At 50.8% G+C, this 19142-nt stretch overlaps 1 protein-coding gene across 3 annotated transcripts in view; it reads right to left on the minus strand.

Moving 5' to 3' along the window:
- The window catches only part of CDYL (chromodomain Y like), a 156744-nt gene that overhangs the window by 21024 nt on the left and 116578 nt on the right, over window positions 1-19142 (minus strand). For all 3 annotated transcript variants that reach the window (XM_061398954.1, XM_061398955.1, XM_061398956.1), the window contains one exon: window positions 11837-12503. In XM_061398954.1, coding sequence (XP_061254938.1) covers window positions 11837-12503 — 667 coding nt within the window. The remainder of the gene's footprint in view (window positions 1-11836; window positions 12504-19142) is intronic.

Below are 19142 nucleotides of genomic sequence, written 5' to 3' on the forward strand. Positions count from 1 at the left end.
AGCTTGCCCCTCTGTGTCCTGGATACCGCCACGAGAATGAGACCAGATCAGCCGGAGGAGAAGAGGCCCAAGCTGCTGCCCCCGGCGGTTCTGGCTGAGGCCGTTCAAGCCCCAAAAGGATTTTCAGTTTCACTCTCATCTGAAGTGGCTGCAGGCTGGGCTCCCGAGTCAGACCGCCTTGAGCCCTTCCTGGCTCCCCCGCTCACTGGCAGCCGCCCCACACGGCGACCGTGGGATCCGGCGACCGACACACGTGAAGCACCTACCCAGGCCCTGACGTGCATCCCGCACACACTGGAAACACGCTACTCTTACTGCACACACAGCAGTGCAGTGCTTCTTTCAACCCGCATCTGGACCTAACTGCTGTATTTCTCATCTCCTCAGCTATGTTTCAGTACCAAACATGTCCATCTTCTATAAGCCTAGAATGAGGAAAGAGTAACTTTCAAGACTGTGGCTGTAGTTTTTAAACTGAGGTAACACCGGTTTATAACATTCTAAGTTTCATGTGCACAATGTTATCACCCGCCTTCTGTGCACCCTGCAGCGTGCTCGCCAGCAGAGCCCGTCGTGTCCGTCTGTCCCACGCCGCTGCCTGTCTGCCCATCTTGCCCTCCTCCACCTCCCTTCCTGTCTGGTAACCAGCACCCTGTTCTATGTTGTCCGTTCATTTACACACACACACACACACACACACAAATATTACATATGAATGACATCATATAATACTTGTCTCTCTTCATCTGTTTCATTTAGCACACCACCTTCTAAGTTCATGTTGTCTCAAATGGCAAGATTAGATTTTTAATGGCTTAGTATTCCTTTGTGTGAGTGTGAGCGTCTGTGTTTATGCCTCACATCTTCTTTATCCATTCATCTGCTGATGGGCACTTAGGTTGCTTCCATACCTTGGCTACTGTAAATGCTGCAACGAACACAGCGGTGCATGTCTCTGACTTAGCACCTTCACATTCTTTGGGTAAATACCCAGAAGTAGCACAGACGGATCACAGCTCTGTTTTTATTTCTGAGAAACCTCCACACTGTTCTCTACAGCAGCTGCACCGGTCACATTCCCACCAGAAGTGCAGGAGGGTTCCCTTTTCGCCAACCCTCACCAACACGTGTTACCTCTCACCTCTTTGGTAACAGCCTTTCTAATGGGCACGAGGTACTACCCCATTGTGGTTCTGATTTGCATTTCCCTAGTAATTAGTGATGCTGAACATCACTTCATGTATCACTATTTTTATCCTTCGATTACACCTTTAAAAATCAGGGTCGAATTGAGCACTAATATGTTCCTATTTAAAAATAAGTCAGATCTAAGAGAAGAGGTCCCGGGAAACATTGAGCACTTCCCTGTCTTGTGGCTCTTGGACAGGCAGCTGAACGCAGACCTGGAGGGAGCCCCGTTGAGATCACAGACGCCCACCCAGCCACCCCGAGGTTCTCAGATCGCATGTAACGGCCTCATGATGACGGCTAAGTGACGTGCCCGACATAACTCTACAGCAAACAACCTTAATGATAAAACCATGAATTAGAAAAAAGAACAGCAAACAGAACATGAAAACAAGAACTTAAATGATGCCGTTTATAACAACATCCAAAAGTATTAAAAGAGAATCCAAAGGAATCAGCTAATGAAAGACATATAACGTCTCTACTCACAAGACTAAAAGACACTTGTACTGACTGTAAATATACCAATCTCCCCTAAGTGACCAGTGACCGCAACCTCAGCTCAGACCCCAGGAGGGCTCTGTTCTCCTGGGGAGTGGAAACCTAAACCTGACCCTCCCCTGGACGTGGACATGGACAGGGCCAAGAGTGACCAGGGCCCTCCTGAACAAGGACACGGGGGAGGACTTCCCTACCAGACGCCAAGACCTCAAGACACTGCAGTTAAGGCAACGTGGGACCAGCTGAAGGACGAGAGAACAGGCTAGAAGCCTGGAGACGGACCTGCAGAGACAGCCCCGGGTGTAACCAGAGGTGCTTATGCAGCAAGGGTGACGGTGTACAGAGCCTGACAGCTACACGTCCTCCAAGGCAGAGAGCCCTAAACACGAAAGCTTCTAGAAGACAGCGTAAGACAGCGGGTCTGGAAATGAGGAAAGGATTTAACAGCACAGAAAGCAACAGAAGAAACGGATAAACTGGAGTACATAACATTAAGAACTCCTGTTCATCAAAACACCATCAGAGAACTTAAGAACTCGTCTGCAGACTGGAAAAGGCCCACATCATAGCCCCCACAGAGGCCTGTCTCAGGCACTGTGCACAGAGCACACACAGGGCTTCTCAGATCACTAGAAGCCACTGGAATGTCACGCCAGGTCCTGTTCACGTGGAGATGTGAGGAAGGTCGACATGCTTTCAGGACCATCAGGGGTGAGGGCCCTGCTTCTAGGATACCAGACTGTGCTCCCTGAGGGGAAGGGGCTGGTGAGGGCGAGGAGGAAAGAGCCTGGCGGCCAGCGGATGGGCGACCAGGGGCCTGCCCACAGCGCCCTCAGGCCAGACCCAGGCACGAGCCCAGCTACCCGTCTCATCTCCGCTGCCGGCGGCCCCCTCACAGCAGAGCCGAGTGTGGCATCAGAGCCCGTCTGGCCCCAAAGCCCACAACACCTCCCACCTGGCTCTTCACAGCAGAAGAGTGCTGACCCCCTAGGCTAGACTGCCCTCTCTGATCCAGAGTATTCACCAAGCGAGACCCAGGAGAGAGGGAATCCCCTGGAAGGCCTGAAGGGGATCACCGTTCAGTACGAGGACTATTTCTGAGCCGAGAATTATTCAACCAGACTTTGCGTCCTCGGTGAAAAGCAAGAAGTATGGCAATGTCATAGAATCACCGAAGTGAACTACTTAAGACGAGAATCACGGCCTGTGTTTAGAAACAATTCACTTAAAAAAGCGATTCTGGGGCTGCTTGAAAGAAGCCACGTTTGCTCCAAACAGACACCTGTAAGTGATCTCTCTCCTTGATCCGAGCGGAGCAGACACAGGCAGCTGCTGACGGGGCTGAGGGGTGAAGCGCCCCCAGCTCGGCGGGAAATTGCGCGCGCGCATCCTGACACCACGCTGTCTGCACCCCGCACACACCTCTCTGAGGGCGGGTGTAACATTCCTGTGAAGAGTGAGGCCCAGCCGCCTCCACAGCCCCTGCCAGGGAAGTCACTCCTCCTGGCCACTTCCACCGCTATTTCTCCCGCTTTGAAAACAAACAAACAAACAATAGCCTAGGCTCCCCTCTGAGCTGTCTTAATTGTATTGGAAACTTCAAAATGAATATGATGATTAAAAACAAATGAGAGCAATGGTAGTTTTAGGAGAAAAAAAATTCATCTTGAAACCATATAATTTTGACTTTGATCACACAATATCAGGGTCAATACTGGGGCTGCTTATTTTCCCCAAACTCAAGAGAAAGCAAAAAAAAAAACAAACAACCCTGGCTCACAGGACCACCTTACAGAGGACATCCCCAGAATCACACGTGGTTTTGCTGCTTCTCAACCACCCCCAGCAAGAGTCTGACGTTTCCGGGGAGTAGAGTAACTTCTACGCTCTCAAATGATGAGAACTCACTCATACTCCTTGAGACACCTACACATCTGCTCAAAAGCTTCTTCTTGTATCTCAGCTTTTTACTCCTAACTTCAGAGTCCTCGCCGCCTGGCTGTCCCCTCCAACAATCTTATGACCCTCTGTGCCTTTCCATGACACACGCTGAAAGAGGCAGGCTCCCTTTCTGTACTTGGGGAAGCTAGACAAATCAAGCCAGTAACTGCTCCCCTCTTGATATTAACAGCCATGTCATCTTTAAAGACACAAAACCACTTTCTCAAAATTGAAACCGAGAGTCTATTCAACGCTTAGAAGAGGCACTCTCACACTGATTATTAATGAGGACTTTAAAGCCCACTATGACTGGATCCTTCGATCAAAGTTCTAAAATCAACAACTTTTGCTAAAAACAGGTGCAGCCGCTATGGAAATACATTTTGGAGGCTCTTCAAAAATTTAAAATGTACAATTACCATATGACCCAGCAATTCCATTTCTAGGTATTTATCTGAAGAGAATAAAAATGCTAACTCAGAAAGATACACACTCCCTTTTGTTCACAGCAGCATTACTTACAATAGCCAAGATAGGGAACAACCTAAGAGCCCGTGGATGAACGTATAGAGCTGTGCAGTGTCTACATACACACACCTGCTGTGTAACACCTCAGAATTCACCACTTACAGACACGGCAGAACTGTGGCCACGAAGGAGCTGAGGACACAGAGGCCACCTGTAAGTTACACGCAGACGTTCACCTGTGTGCAGGGCTGGCACCCCCAACACCCCCGCGGTGGTCATCAAGGGTCAACCATAAGTAAGTACCAACCACCGTGAGACACCAATGTGTCTATGTCACTGCTGGACTTGAAAAGCTGGGTCCAATTTTTATGTGAGCTAACAGTATTTTAAAAACCAGGTAACTTCAGGCTGAGCAGCAGCCACCCAGCACTGGTCACCTGATTTCAAACCCCACCCCCAACGCTGGCTCTCCCCTGGCTGTATGCCAAGCCCCGTTATATCCACATTATATACAGAAACGGTTATACCATTTCTATCTCATGGTTTCCAAAACTCCAAGACCTGTACTAAAAGGGAATACTTGGCAGTTACAGCAACTTCTCATTCATAAAACTGAGCAGCACAGTTAACCTGTCCTCCTCCGTGGTGACGGCGATTAGGCTTAATGCCAAGAGCCTGGAGACAGGGAACAAGAGGAGCCTTGCTCCCGCCGCACCGCCCCTCTCACAAGCCCGCGGGGTCCCATGGAGGCCGAGGTCAGGGGGCGTCCGGCCGTCCTACACTCTCCCACCTCTCGTGGTACCACTGTCTGTGCGAGCACCGCGCTGACGTCTCAGTCCTGCCGCCCCGTCTGACACATGACAGGTGGACTCACTCACGGGATGAGATGCAAAACCCATGGAACAATCACAATTGTGGGCATGCCTCCTGACATACACCACGTCTCATTAACTACTTGACTTGAGGGTTGAATTAGAACCAGAGATTGTTCCTGTTAAGGCTCTGATCCCTGTAGACTCCCAGAAATTGCCATGACGACAGCTATCAGGAGAATCAGTCCCATGGGCTGGAGAGAGAAGGCTGCTGTCAAAAGTGGACCCCCACTCGAGCTGCCAGCCCTGGGGAAGAGAGGGGCTTCCAGACAGAGGACGCGTTTCAGGCTCCATGGCCTTCACCCCTGACCCAGACGGAGCCAAGTGTTTAATTTTCAAAAGCAAACTTTAAGGCTCCTGACCGCACCCCCCTCAGGATGAAGCAGGTGATGGGAGAAAAGGCACCGGGACTCTCATCAGCTGCCGTAAACCCCTGAAGGCAGACGCCAGACAGGCCCACACACACTACCCGCTGGCGTGGGAGCCCCCGTCCTGTGTGGGGCCAGGAGGATGTGCACACACTCGGGCTCAGACACGAGATAAGCGTGGTCCCCGGTAAGGCTGACGTGGATATAAAGTCTTCACATTTTGAAAAAGTTAAACTAGCCACCCTCTACCCCCACCCCCTCCCAATAGGCAAGGGATATATTAAGAAAATCAACAGAAAAATGAAAGCAAACAGGCAATTGTAACAAATAATGATACCATTTTCTACCTTCTCATCAGGCAGGTAGATTTATGAAGAGTTAACAGGTGAATGGGCACCTGGTCTTCAAGTTGGTTTAGAGATGAATTTGCACCCATCGCTCAAAACCTTAGGTCCGCTGTAGGCCTTGCATCCACCCTTGCTCACAGCAGCAAGTGTACAGCCTCAAACGACTCAGGAGAACCGCATGTCTACACGAGCGTCCACGTGGGTATAAACACACACGCGGGGGGCGGGGAGCGAGGAAGTGAGGCAAAGCACAGAAAACGGTGAGCACGCGGATCAAGGGCAGAGTGCTTTCCCAGCACTGTCTCCCAGCAGCCCCGTAAGGCGGAAATCATATTTAAAAAAAAAATCAAGCTTACAGCTTAAAAAGAAGTGAGACAGAGATATGAATCTTAACATAGAAAGTTCTCCAAGATGTGACGTCAAGTGAGAAAGACAAACCCAAGCACGTTTATGGGGCAGGACTCCACGCTGAAGAGTACCAGCAGACAGAAAAACATCTGGACTGGCACACGTCACATCATGAACGTTCCCTCTGGGGAAGGAATCGGGATTCTGAGGGGAGCGGTTGATGGTACACTGTCCCGTTCCGCTCAGGGTACTTGTCCCATTCACAGCATTTATGGATAACTTGTGGATTTATTTATTTATGGATTAAGACAAGGATATCAATAAAATATATTCACTTACAGGGAAAAAAACTATATAATGTGGTTCTCCCCTAAAGGACGCTCCGAGATGCAGGCCCCACCACCGCCCGTGCGTGCGCCTGAGGCCAGGCTCGCACCTAAAGGCAGAGCCCAGGACGCTGAGCAGGGCCGCCTGCCGAGAGGCGCGCGGCCACCGCCACCGCTGGACAGCAGGCGTCACCAGAGACGTTCACGCCGTCAATAACCACAACCACAATAAGGATGGAGAGCTGTTCACCTGAGTGTGAAAACACATCCAAGATGTATCATAAAATTAAAAAAGAAACCTACGTGGCAGAACCGTAAGACAAGCAGGAGCCCACTGATGCATTTAAAAGATGCACATGTCTGTATAGTTTCTGGAAGGAAAAGACTGTTAGCAGCAGTTCTCAGAGGAGGAGGTGGTGGGATGGGGGAGGCGGGACTTCTACCTTTTTTTTTTCCTTTGAGATGTTTTAAGGTATTACAGAAAAACCGGACAGAATTTTTTTTGCCAACCCAATACTTTATGTCTTCCTGTTCTTTAAAAATTTTAACTGTTAAAATACTTAATAAAAAGATATTATGAACACCTGAAGACAATTTTAATCAAGACTGAATAGGAACTAAATCTATAAGAACCTAAAATAAAGTAGCGGACAGTTAGATGAACTTAGTATTAGCGGACAATTATTTCCCATCCTGCTCCACAAAACCACGAAGTTACAGGAAAGCAGCACAGGATGGCACTGGAGCCCCCTGGAGGCACCCTGGCCCCCGAGAGTCCAGTTCGGGAGGTGGGACGGGGCCTGGGCACGTGCCCGGGTGCTGCTGCTGCTGCTCTGGGGACCACGACCCCAAGAACTGCGGGCACGGGAGCAGACACCACAGAGAGTGGGAAGAGAGAGAGAAACCACACGGTCACAGGGACTCCGAAGTGGGCTCACTGGTCAATGCTGCCCAGAGTCCCAGATATCCCTGAGTGTCCCTAGAGACCCTCACAGGAGAGTGAGGGGGGGCGTCCCCCAGGAGCAGAGCACAGAGTGCAGAGGTCCGGCGGGGGCTCCTCCCGCGGGGACCCGGGCTTGTCCAGGCGGCTGGGAGCGTCCAGGACGCGGGGGCCCGTCAGACAGGAGATGCCAACCGACATCTGCTGCTTTCAAAGGGAAATCCCTCGTGTCGCACCCTTGGGCGCACGTTTAACTGACTGTCGGCTGCTTTGTGGCTTCAAACACCCTCTTGTCCTGCGGGCACTCCCTGCGGTGGCCCCGCTGGGCCCCTCTGCACCCCAGTCTCCGGGTCTCTTAACCTCCCTGGGATTCAGCCCCCACTTTCAGTGCTTCCCACGCTTACGCAGTAAGCAGCCCCAGGCTGCCTCTGACAAAGGAGCTCTGGGCTTCCCTGACGGGCACAGGGGCCAGGGCCCATCACCTGTCTCACGTACTCAGCGCAGGACTTTACGTGCACCTCTCTGGAAGCAGCACGCTTCCTCCCGGGTCCTTGCTTTGAATGAAAATGCTCACGAGATGGAAAACGTGGTCCGTTGAGGTGTCTCCTCAGTCACTTTCCTCCTGAACCTGTTGTTAGTAGCCGACTCTTTGCGACTCCGTGAACTGTAGCCCACCAGGCTCCTCTGTTCATGGGACTCTCCAGGGAAGAATACTGGAGTGGGTTGCCATGCCTTCCTTTAGGAGATATTCCCGACCCAGGGACTGAATGAACTCTCATCTCCTGCATGGGCAGGCATGTTCTTTACCAATGAGTTTCGACTTAAAATCCAGCTGCCAACCCTACACAGTAACACTGATAAAGTTTAGATGTCATTAGAAAAAAAGGTTTGCTAATAACATTTTCTCAAAATCATACTTGTGGAATGGTGATCAACAACATATTTGAATTCACAAAAAACAAAGTAATGATAATGTAGTTTTTAAAAGCAATTGCTTTTGTAGGATTTACCAGGCAATTAAAAGAGCATAAAAACAGAATCATTAACTTATTAATAAAATAGACTAGAAAGACAGCTGCACTGCCTAAATTTAAAACTTTTTCTATTTCTGAATAAAGCAATATATTCATCTTTTAAACCTCTGTTTCATACTTAAAATCATCAAAAACTAAACACATATGGTTAGTCTGTAAGAGTCACTGTGTGTGTGTTAAAATTCTCCAGAAACATTTACTCTTTTGGGTAACAGACATTTAAATATCTGTTGTGCTTGGTAGCAAAAATATCCCCCCACACGATTAATGTTTTGAATAGGAGATGGTTCGTTTCCCAATGACTCCACGAGCAGCGCTTCAATTAGTTTTAGAAAAACAAAGCAGGGTTCTGGGGCAGCTCTAAAATTAACCCTGTGTTAAGAATGTGCGAACGCGGACCAACTCCTCAGAAGGGCCTCAGCCCAGCTTGTTGTGAAAGAGACACGCCAAGGGCGAGCACGGGCTTTTCTGGAAGGTTCTGTGCTCTGGCCCGTGGACCTGTCTCTGCAACTGCACCCGCTCCCGTGAGCATGACCCGGGGACGGGGCCACAAAGGATGACGCCAGCTCTCCTGCAGTGAGCACTGTCCTGCCCGACTCACACCCGCCACACGCAGGCTTGGCTCCGGCCAAGGGGCGCGGGGCGCTGAGCCCCGTGAGAGAAGATCCCTCCTGGAGCCCAAGTCTAGCGCCTTCTACGCAGCAGGGTGACGGGAGGCGAGGCGCCCCGACCCCGACAAGCAGCCCCGACACCCCTGCAAGCCGGGCCCGCCGCGGCCCTGCAGACACTCCCAGGGTGCTGCTGGCCTCCCCACCATCTGCACGGAGGGGAGGGTCTCAATTTGTGGTGGATTTGAGGGGGCAGGAGAGGAGGACGCTCCAGGGGCCCTGGGGAGTAAGTCACTCTCACCCCAACCCACCCACCCCCACAGAACAAGATGAAAGGCCTGTGAGATTTTACGCTCACATGCCCCTTGTGGTTTTAACCACAGCCACCCTTATAGATACTGAAGAAAATTTTTGAACTGGTCACAGTACTAAAAAAAGAAGTTACCAACTTTTAATTCAAATAGAAGCCACAGCACACCCTGCACAGAACTTAAGGCTTCTACTAAGGGCAGCCAACCCTGCAGAGCTGTGCCAAGAGCAGCACGTTGAAACAGAAGGGTCAAGACAGCTTTTAGTTTGGGATGATCAACCACAGAATCTGAGTCCGCCCACCGGGACCGTGGCTGCATAGACCAAGGCAGAATGAGTGAATGAGTGTGAGTGTGTGTGTGTACACACCTTCTTCAGTTCAAAGGCGATGTCTCTGTCACAAGGATTCTGTATATGTGTCTTCCTAGAGCAGTGGCATGTGAACCTAGAGCGGGATGTGTGTGTGTGTGTGTGCATGCACGTGTTTGTCTATGTAACCCAGAGCGAGTGTGTGTGTGTGTGTGTGCCTCTAGCCCGCAGGCTGCACGGGCTCTGTCACAGAGATTCTGTGTGTGCACGCACGTGTGTGTCTATATAACCTAGAGCGAGTGTGTGTGTGTGTGTGTACCTCTAGCCCGCAGGCTACGTGGGCTCTGTCACAGTGACTCCAGGTCTTAGAATGCGTGTGTTGTGTGTGTGTAACCCAGGGCGGGTGTGAGTGTGTACCCCCTTCAGCCCACAGGCTACGTGGGCTCTGTCACAGTGACTCAAGTCTGTCTCTGCAGCGGGAAGGCAGACACAGACCATCAGCGTGAACAAACAAGGCTGTGTTCCAATAAAACTTTATGAAACAGAAATCAGAGCTTCTTACATTTCATGGCTCATGAAGTATTATTCCTCTTGATTTTCTCAAACATCGGAAGATGTGAAAACCGTTCTCAGGTGACAGGCCACGTTGCACAGGCCACACAGGGTCTGCCGCAGGCCCAGGCCCCATCTGCAGCAGCAGAGCCGGGCTCAGAGCAGGGCCCGGCATCTGCCACGCAGGAGGATGCATCCGTCTGTCCATCTGGCAGGGGCAGCCAGCAATGGTGCAGAGAACAAGACAGGAGGAACTGAGAAACAGCACAGATTCCCGCTCTGCTTGAACCCCACAAGCTCTGTGACTTGACCTCCCCATGAAATGGAGCCTTCTATCGGCCACCACCAGGTCTCGCCTACCCCCGAACCGCTACAGCCCTTCCTGAGACCGAGTTAAAGGCCCGTGGCTCACACAAGCTCCCGAAGGCCGAGGGCAGGGAGGGGCAGAGCACCCAGGCAAAGTACGCGTCAGACAAACAAGCCTGTCCCCCTCCCTGGGATCCAGGCCCCAAGACCAAGCTGGGGGAACCCACCACGGCAAGACAGCCGAGTGGGGTCTCAGAGGAGCAGAGCCCCCCACGCCATCACTGTGCCCCGTTCCGCATTAGTCCACTGAGCGTGGCCCGAGGAACACGCACACAGTCCAGGGGCGCCCCCAGTCCTGCCCACGGATGGGGTGGGGGAGCAGTGGGTCCCAGACCAGAGGGGACCGGAGTCCGCGAGGTGAGGGAGGGCCGGGGCAGCTCCCGGCAGAGAAGAGCAGGTGCCCCGGAGGCAGCAGGCAGGCAGGGGAGGTCCAGCAGACTCGGAGGCACCTGCTGACCGAGGCGACGGTGGAGCAACCCATCTGGCGACTGGGGATGCCTGTCCCGTTCAAGAACGGATGGGAAGTGGATGGGGGCTCTCAGAGGGCAGAAGCAAGGGGACCGGTAAGAAAGCCGTGGCAGGTGAGAAGGCACCAGGACCCACCGTGAGGCAAGGCTGACATCAGAGAAGATGCAGCAGAATCCTAGAGGTGGTGGCTCACCAGGCTTGGGGAAAGCGCTGGGAGGGAAGCCGTCTATGCTGATGCCCAGATGTGTGACCCAGCGGTCGGGCAGCCCACAGGATGACCACCTGAGCTGCACAGTCCAGGGGCAAGAACAGCGTAAAAACAACAGAAAACAGCATCCGTGCTGAACGGACCCCTTCTCTGAAATAAAGATCCCAACAGCTGTTTCAGAGAGACCCCCCTTTCAGAGAGACCCCCCCGAAGTCCCAAAGGCTCTATTTGTGGTCGATACCCTCACTGAAAGGCATTTCTGGTTATTTAGATGAGCTGGGACAGTAAGAACCGTGACTTCTCATCAATACTGCTCACTTTGAAATTTCAGATGGATTCCTAACATGAGACCCAGTGTGTTAAGATGCATAAAAGCAGAAACTAAAGAAACACCAGCCACGACCTACCTAGAGGAGGGCGTTGTTTAAACCAACCGCAGGCGGTGGGCTAGCCCGCGGGCAGCCGATGGGACAGAGCCAGTGCTGATTTCAGAGGCCGACGCCCCAGGCTTCCGGTAAAGAGAGGACGGGCCAGTGAACTCTCTCCAGGGTTCCCACAGACACACCTGCTCTGTCCGGAGCAGGGCCCGTGGAAGCCCCCGGGATCAGGCCGGCCAGCTTGCCTTCCGGGGCAGAACCGCGGAAGTGAGGGGACCCCCACGCCCCTCTGAGATCGTCACTCACCTTTCCCGTTTACGGCCAGCCCTGTGGCCATGGCCGCCGTCACGGGGCCGGATGCCTGCGGCACCAGCGGGTGTATCCGGGGCCGGCTCCCCATCCGCGCCCGCTCCGCCCCCGGGCCCAGCAGGGCCCCGACCGGCTTCTCGGCCGCCGCCTCCGGGGCTGCCGTGTCCTCCGGCCCCTGCTCCACGGGGTCCGGCTTCTCGGGGCTCTCATCCTGAAAGCCGTCCACCGCGGTCCTGCTCTTGATGGGGCTCTTGGGCACGAGGATCTTGATGCCCGACCGGGCCAGGTCCATGTTCTTGCGGGCAGCCAGGCCCGGCGCGGGGCTCTTCCGGAACTTCTGGCTGGCGGCAAACAGTGGGCTGCTCTTGGCCTCGTGCTCCTTGCCCACCACTAGGGCTTTGGGGGCGGCCTTGGAGAAGCTGCTGTTGGTGGATCTGGAGATCTGCTTCCGAGCATTGTTCGGGGAGGTCCGGTTGGTTCTGGTGAAGGTGCCCTCCTTCTGCTTCTCGGTGTGGCGCCGGTTGAAGTCGTGGATGTACTCCTCGCAGTTCACCAGGTGCTGCTCTGGCTCCCAGGTGTCGTCCTCGCTGTCGTAGCCTTTCCACCGAACCAAATATTCCGTCTTCCCTTTCTTGTTTTTCCTTTTGTCAACGATCCTTTCAACCTGTTTAGAGAGGAAAAGAGAAAAGTATGAACACATTACCTGAAAAATAAACTGTGAGGGTAACTAATAATAATGGAACATCAGTTCAGTTCAGTCACTCAGTCGTGTCCAACTCTTTGCAACCCCATGGACTGCCGTACGCCAGGCCTCCCTGTCCATCACCAACTCCCGGAGTTTACTCAAACTCATGTCCATTGGGTCAGTGATGCCATCCAACCATCTCATCCTCTGTCGTCCCCTTCTCCTCCTGCCCTCAATCCCTCCCAGCATCAGGGTCTTTTCCAATGAGTCAACTCTTTGCATCAGGTAGCCAAAGTATTGGAGTTTCAGCTCCAACATCAGTCCTTCCTATGAACATTCAGGACTGATCTCCTTCAGAATGGACTGGTTGGACCTCCTTGCAGTCCAAGGGACTCTCAAGAGTCTTCTCCAACACCACAGTTCAAAAGCATCAATTCTTTGGCACTTAGCTTTCTTTATAGTCCAACTCTCACATCCATACATGACCACTGGAAAAACCACAGCCTTGACTAGACTTTTGTTGGCAAAGTAAGGTCTCTGCTTTTTAATATGCTGTCTAGGTTGGCTATAACTTTTCTTCCAAGGAGAAAACGGAACATCAAAAACAAAAAAAAACTGTTAACAGGTGATGTAAATGGTTGTCCCCTCTGGAGCCAACCTGTCTAGAAACACAACACTCAAGGTTTTAATGGTTTTCCTGAGATTAAGTCAAAGTGCTAAAATTTTAGGCCCAGAATATATGAACGTGAGTTACATTAGTTATTTTTCTGGTGTGCTTCAAAGAGGGCCCTCTTTCTACTTTTTCTAACAAACCCTGAAGGCCTGAGCCAGTTTCATGGTCACACTGGGCAGTGCTGGGCATCGCCCGCCCTCTGCCTGGGCATCGTGGCACCAACAGCAGGCGCCCCAGAAACAGCAGAGCTGCGGTCTGTGCCAGGTGGTCCACACCAGCCCACCGAGCAAACGGGGTCTGTACTCCAAGTATTGCTCAGAAGCACTCGGGTAGAATCAAAAAGGTCAACAGAGGACCTAACGCTTTCTTGGTAATCAGGTTATTTACTTTTCAAACTGGGTTTTAACTAGTTTTACGCCAACATCTTTAAAGGAAGATGCTATTAATCTCTGAATTTCACGAGCAACACATCCCACAACAATTCATGCACCCTTGCCATGAAACATATTGCTATTACCATTACTGTGACAAATTCCACCACCTTAATTAATGTCCTACATGTTAGTAGGAGACTGCCTATGATTCACGTGAACAAAATACATTTAACATAAATGTCTCCCAAGTTCTTGCGGAAATACTTAGAATCTGCTGTTATCTCTCCGGTCTACACAGAAACCACCAGCCCACTTCCCCAGTGGCAGCAGGCACCTCATCCCTTGTAGGCAGAGGCCTCAGCCACACAGTCGGCAACTCTTTAATTAAGGACATAGGTCTGAGCCACCATCAAGGTCTTCAGCAAAGTCACAGATTAGGCCAGATGACACAACGGTGTACCTGCCCACCCCAGCACGCATCGCCCATTGGGAATGCTCAGCATTCCCAAACCGCAAAAGCTAAGTGCAGCTGGGGACACCTCCCTTATTGTCAAGACATCCCCCTCAACCCCTCCAGCGTATCTACCTGGGGCACAGAGAATCAAAGCCCCAAAACTACAGAACCTTTGGCCACCTGACACATAGAGCTGACTCACTGGAAAAGACCCTGGTGCTGGGAGAGAATGAGGGCAGGAGAAGGGGACGACAGAGGATGAGATGGTTGGATGGCATCACCGACTGGATGGACAGGAGTTTGAGCAAGCTCTGGGAGCTGGTGGTGGACAGGGCAGCCTGGCTTGCCGCAGTCTAGGGGGTCGCAAAGACTCCCACACGACTGAGCAGCTGAATAACTACAGAAAAGCCTGAAGTTGAAGCACCTCACTGCTTCTGTGCAACAAGGATGAAGGGCAAACAAAGGCCCTGTTTCAGCAGAAGGTAGACTTTAGACCCAGCAGATGACCCCCCATCACACCAGCCTCAGGCCTGCTCGGTGGACCCACAGGGTCCAGACGGCAGCGCGTGGAGCTTGCAAAGTGGCTCTTCTCCCACTCCTTTGCTCGTGAAGAGTTGTGTTTAAGGGCGTAAATATTTCCATCCAAAACATGTATTTCTGGAAAATTCCACACAAATCAATTTCATGACAGCAATAACTTAAAAGTTTTAAATCTAAGGGACTAAAGAGATTACCTTGTAAAAGCGAACTATGTTTAATATTTTCTTTCTGTATCAATTTCTACCCCAGAAGCACGAGGGAGGCTGAACCAGGGGTGCCCGTTTCCCTCCCGCCCGTTCCCCTCAAGCTGGCGCCGGGTCTCGTCAGGAAGGGCGGGCCTCCTCCGTCCCCGTGTCGCGGGTGCTCCCTCCGGGACGATCAAGGTCCACGGGATCCCCCCAGCCGGTCCCCCAGGGCCTGGGCAGCGCTGTGAGCGAACACGGTGAGACGCTGCTCGGACCCCGGACGGAGGAGGCAAGAGCCGCAGCCAGGAGACGAGGGCTTGTGAAGGGCCGTGCGGGCGGCCAACCACGGTGCTCCGCCACTGCAGCACCGAGACAACACGACTCCACTCGTGGACACTAAGGCCGGGGCTTATCATTTTCACGCGTCCCCTAGAAGATGACGCTTTTGGTTTCCTTCAACTATTTGAAACCCGGAAGGCTCCCAGCGCGCGCCACAGCAACCAACAGGCAGGCGCAGGTGCCCTGAGCGCGCATGTGCAGCTCTAACTCTCGCGGGGACGCGGCGCCCAGGGCGCAATCTCGCGCGGCTCCACCAACTCTCGCGCGGGCGTGGTGCGTGTGGACAGCACATGCAGCTGACGCGGGTACAGAGACGGGCCGCGCCCGGACACACGGTGGGTCAGTCAGGCCACCGCCGCCTCGAGCCCCTCACACCAACTTCACACCAAACCGGGACATGACCTCCCCCTTCAAGGACAAACATCCTCCCCCTTCTGACAGCTTGAAAGTAAAGCGTTGTTTATTCCTTCTCAGGCTGAAATCATCTCCCACAAGAGGGCACATCGCCTGCATTCACCAAGATTCTACTGCTGCTGCTAAGTCGCTTCAGTCGTGTCCGACTCTGTGCGACACCACAGACAGCAGCCCACCAGGTTCCCCTGTCCCTGGGATTCTCCAGGCAGGAATACTGGAGTGGGTTGCCATTTCCTTCTCCAATGCATGAAGGTGAAAAGTGAAAGTGAAGTCACTCAGTCGTGTCCGACTCTGAGCGTCCCCATGGACTGCAGCCTACCAGGCTCCTCCATCCATGGGATTTTCCAGGCAAGAGTACTGGAGTGGGGTGCCATCGCCTTCTCCGAAGATTCTACTAGAAGCTCGATATTATCTCAGCCCGCTTCTGTGGTGAGGAACACCTGATCACAAGACAATGCATGAAGAACTCTTTGGGTTTTGAGTCCCTTCCTCTTGAAATCCACCTCATAACTGGTTCTGATAGCTAGTATCGACGCACTTTCTTAAAGTGTTAATATATACAAGCATCCACTTCTAGTACAGAATTTCAATGCAAACATTTTTTATGAAACAAATTCTTCATAAAAGCACAGAACTGCAGACACATGTTCTTTTTGTTAGGATTTCCTTCTAAAACTCAATCTACAAAATCAAAATGTGAAAGAAGTAAAACCAAACTTTCCTTAACACAGCAAAGTCCTCTGACAGTTTACAGAGCAGTAGAATTAATCAAAAAGGGTCATTCCAAAACCCAGCCCACTTTCACTGACCTCAGAGCACACAGCAATCAGGGCCCAGGAATGAGTTGGGATGGGCTGAGCGTTGCACAAAACAGAAAGAAAACAAAGGTTCTCCAACCGCCTGTGGCATGTGGAATCCTAGTTCCCAGACCAGGGAGGGAACCTACACTCCCTGCATTGGAAGTGCAGAAGTCTTAACCACTGGACTGCCAGGGAAGTCTCTCTATGAAGCTTTCATAGCAAAAATAACACATCATCTCTGTGACTTGGAGGTAAGCAAAGGTATTTGAAGTCACAAAAAGCAATAACCATGTTAGAAAATTGGTAAGCCAGACTTCATCAGAAAACAATGCTGAGAAAATGTATAAACAAGCCACAGATGGGGAGATAATATCCAGGAAAAACTATCTCCAAAGACTGATCCCTAAGATTACTAAAGAAGTCCTTGAGTTCAATAACAAAAAGACCAAAATGTAATTTAAAAGTGGGCAAAAGATTTAAGCATACATTCCTAAAAGAAGATACCTGAATGGCCAGTGAAACACAGTAAGAAGGGATGAACCCTCATGGTTCTTGAGGAAATGCAAATAGACAATGCCATACCACCCTTAGAAAGCATCACTACGAACAAAGCTAGTGGAGGTGATGGAATTCCAGTTGAGCTATTCCAAATCCTGAAAACTGATGCTGTGAAAGTGCTGCACTCAATATGCCAGCAAATTTGGAAAACTCAGCAATGGCCACAGGACTGGAAAAGGTCAGTTTTCATTCCAATCCCAAAGAAAGGCAATGCCAAAGAATGCTCAACTACCACACAATTGCACTCATCTCACATGCTAGTAAAGTAATGCTCAAAATTCTCCAAGCCAGGCTTCAGCAGTATGTGAACCATGAACTTCCTGATGTTCAAGCTGGTTTTAGAAAAGGCAGAGGAACCAGAGATCAAATTGCCAACATCTGCTGGATCATGAAAAAAGCAAGAGAGTTCCAGAAAAGCATCTATTTCTGCTTTATTGACTATGCCAAAGCCTTTGACTGTGTGGATCACAATAAACTGTGGACAATTCTGAAAGAGATGGGAATACCAGACCACCTGACCTGCCTCTTGAGAAATTTGTATGCAGGTCAGGAAGCAACAGTTAGAACTGGACATGGAACAACAGACTGGTTCCAAATAGGAAAAGGAGTACGTCAAGGCTGTATATTGTTACCCTGTTTATTTAACTTCTATGCAGAGTACATCATGAGAAACACTGGGCTGGAAGAAGCACAAGCTGGAATCAAGATTGCCGGGAGAAATCTCAATAACCTCAGATATGCAGATGACACCACCCTTATGGCAGAAAGTGAAGAGGAACTAAAAAGCTCTTGATGAAAATGAAAGAGGAGAGTAAAAAAGTTGGCTTAAAGCTCAACATTCAGAAAACGAAGATCATGGCATCCGGTCCCATCACTTCATGGGAAATAGATGGGGAAACAGTGGAAACAGTGGCAGACTTTATTTTTCTGGGCTCCAAAATCACTGCAGATGGTGACTGCAGCCATGAAATTAAAAGACGCTTACTCCTTGGAAGGAAAGTTATGACCAACCTAGATAGCATATTGAAAAGCAGAGACATTACTTTGCCAACAAAGGTCCGTCTAGTCAAGGCTATGGTTTTTCCTGTGGTCATGTATGGATGTAAGAGTTGGACTGTGAAGAAGGCTGAGCGCTGAAGAATTGATGCTTTTGAACTGTGGTGTTGGAGAAGACTCTTGAGAGTCCCTTGGACTGCAAGGAGATCCAACTAGTCCATTCTGAAGGAGATCAGCCCTGGGATTTCTTTGGAAGGAATGATGCTAAAGCTGAAACTCCAGTACTTTGGCCACCTCATGCGAAGAGTTGACTCATTGGAAAAGACTCTGATGCTGGGAGGGATTGGGGGCAAGAGGAGAAGGGGAGGACAGAGGATGAGATGGCTGGATGGCATCACTGACTCGATGGACGTGAGTCTTGGTGAACTCCAGAAGTTGGTGATGGACAGGGAGGCCTGGTGTGCTGCGATTCATGGGGTCGCAAAGAGTCAGACACGACTGAGTGACTGATCTGATCTGATCTGATCCCACTACATACCCATTAAAATGGCTAAAAAGAAAAAAACACCAAGAAGGTACAACTGGAAGATTCATACACTCATTGTCGGCAGGATTTTAAAGTGGCACACCCATTTTGGTAAAAGGTCTGTCAGCATTTTATAAAACTAAACAAATACCCACCCTATGACGCAGCAATTTCAATCGTTACTTACCCAAAAGGAATGAAAACATACATCCACAAAAAGACTGGTACAGAACTATTTATAGAAACTGTGTTCATAATGGACCCAAGCTAGAAACAGTCCACGTTTGCAAGTCACTGGACAAACGAGTATGTACAGTAAGCTCAGCAAAAAGAAATCAACTAGTGACACACACATACGGGTGAGTCTCAAAACCTCACACTGAATGAGAAAAACCTTCCCTACAAGACTGCTCACTGTATGAGTCTATTTAAATGAAAATTCTTGAACAAGCCAGCCCCCCTCATCCCACCCCCACCCCTATTACTGAACAAAACAAAGGCTCTTAGGGAACTGACTGTGAAGGGGCATCAGCTAGCCTCCTGCCTGGGGTGACATTTTCTAGCCCAGTGAGACTGTGGGCTGCGCAGGTATATGCCTTTGTTGAGGTCAGCTATATAGTCTTTACGCAATAGTATACTCTGACTATAGTTTACTAGACTATGACTATCACTCTAATGGCAGAAAGTGAAAAGGAAAGAGCCTCTTGATGAGGGTGAAGGAGGAGACTGAAAGAGCCAGCTTAAAACTAAATATTAAAA

This window comes from Bos javanicus, chromosome 23, assembly GCF_032452875.1.
Source record: "Bos javanicus breed banteng chromosome 23, ARS-OSU_banteng_1.0, whole genome shotgun sequence".
Classification (NCBI taxonomy): Eukaryota; Metazoa; Chordata; class Mammalia; order Artiodactyla; family Bovidae; genus Bos; species Bos javanicus.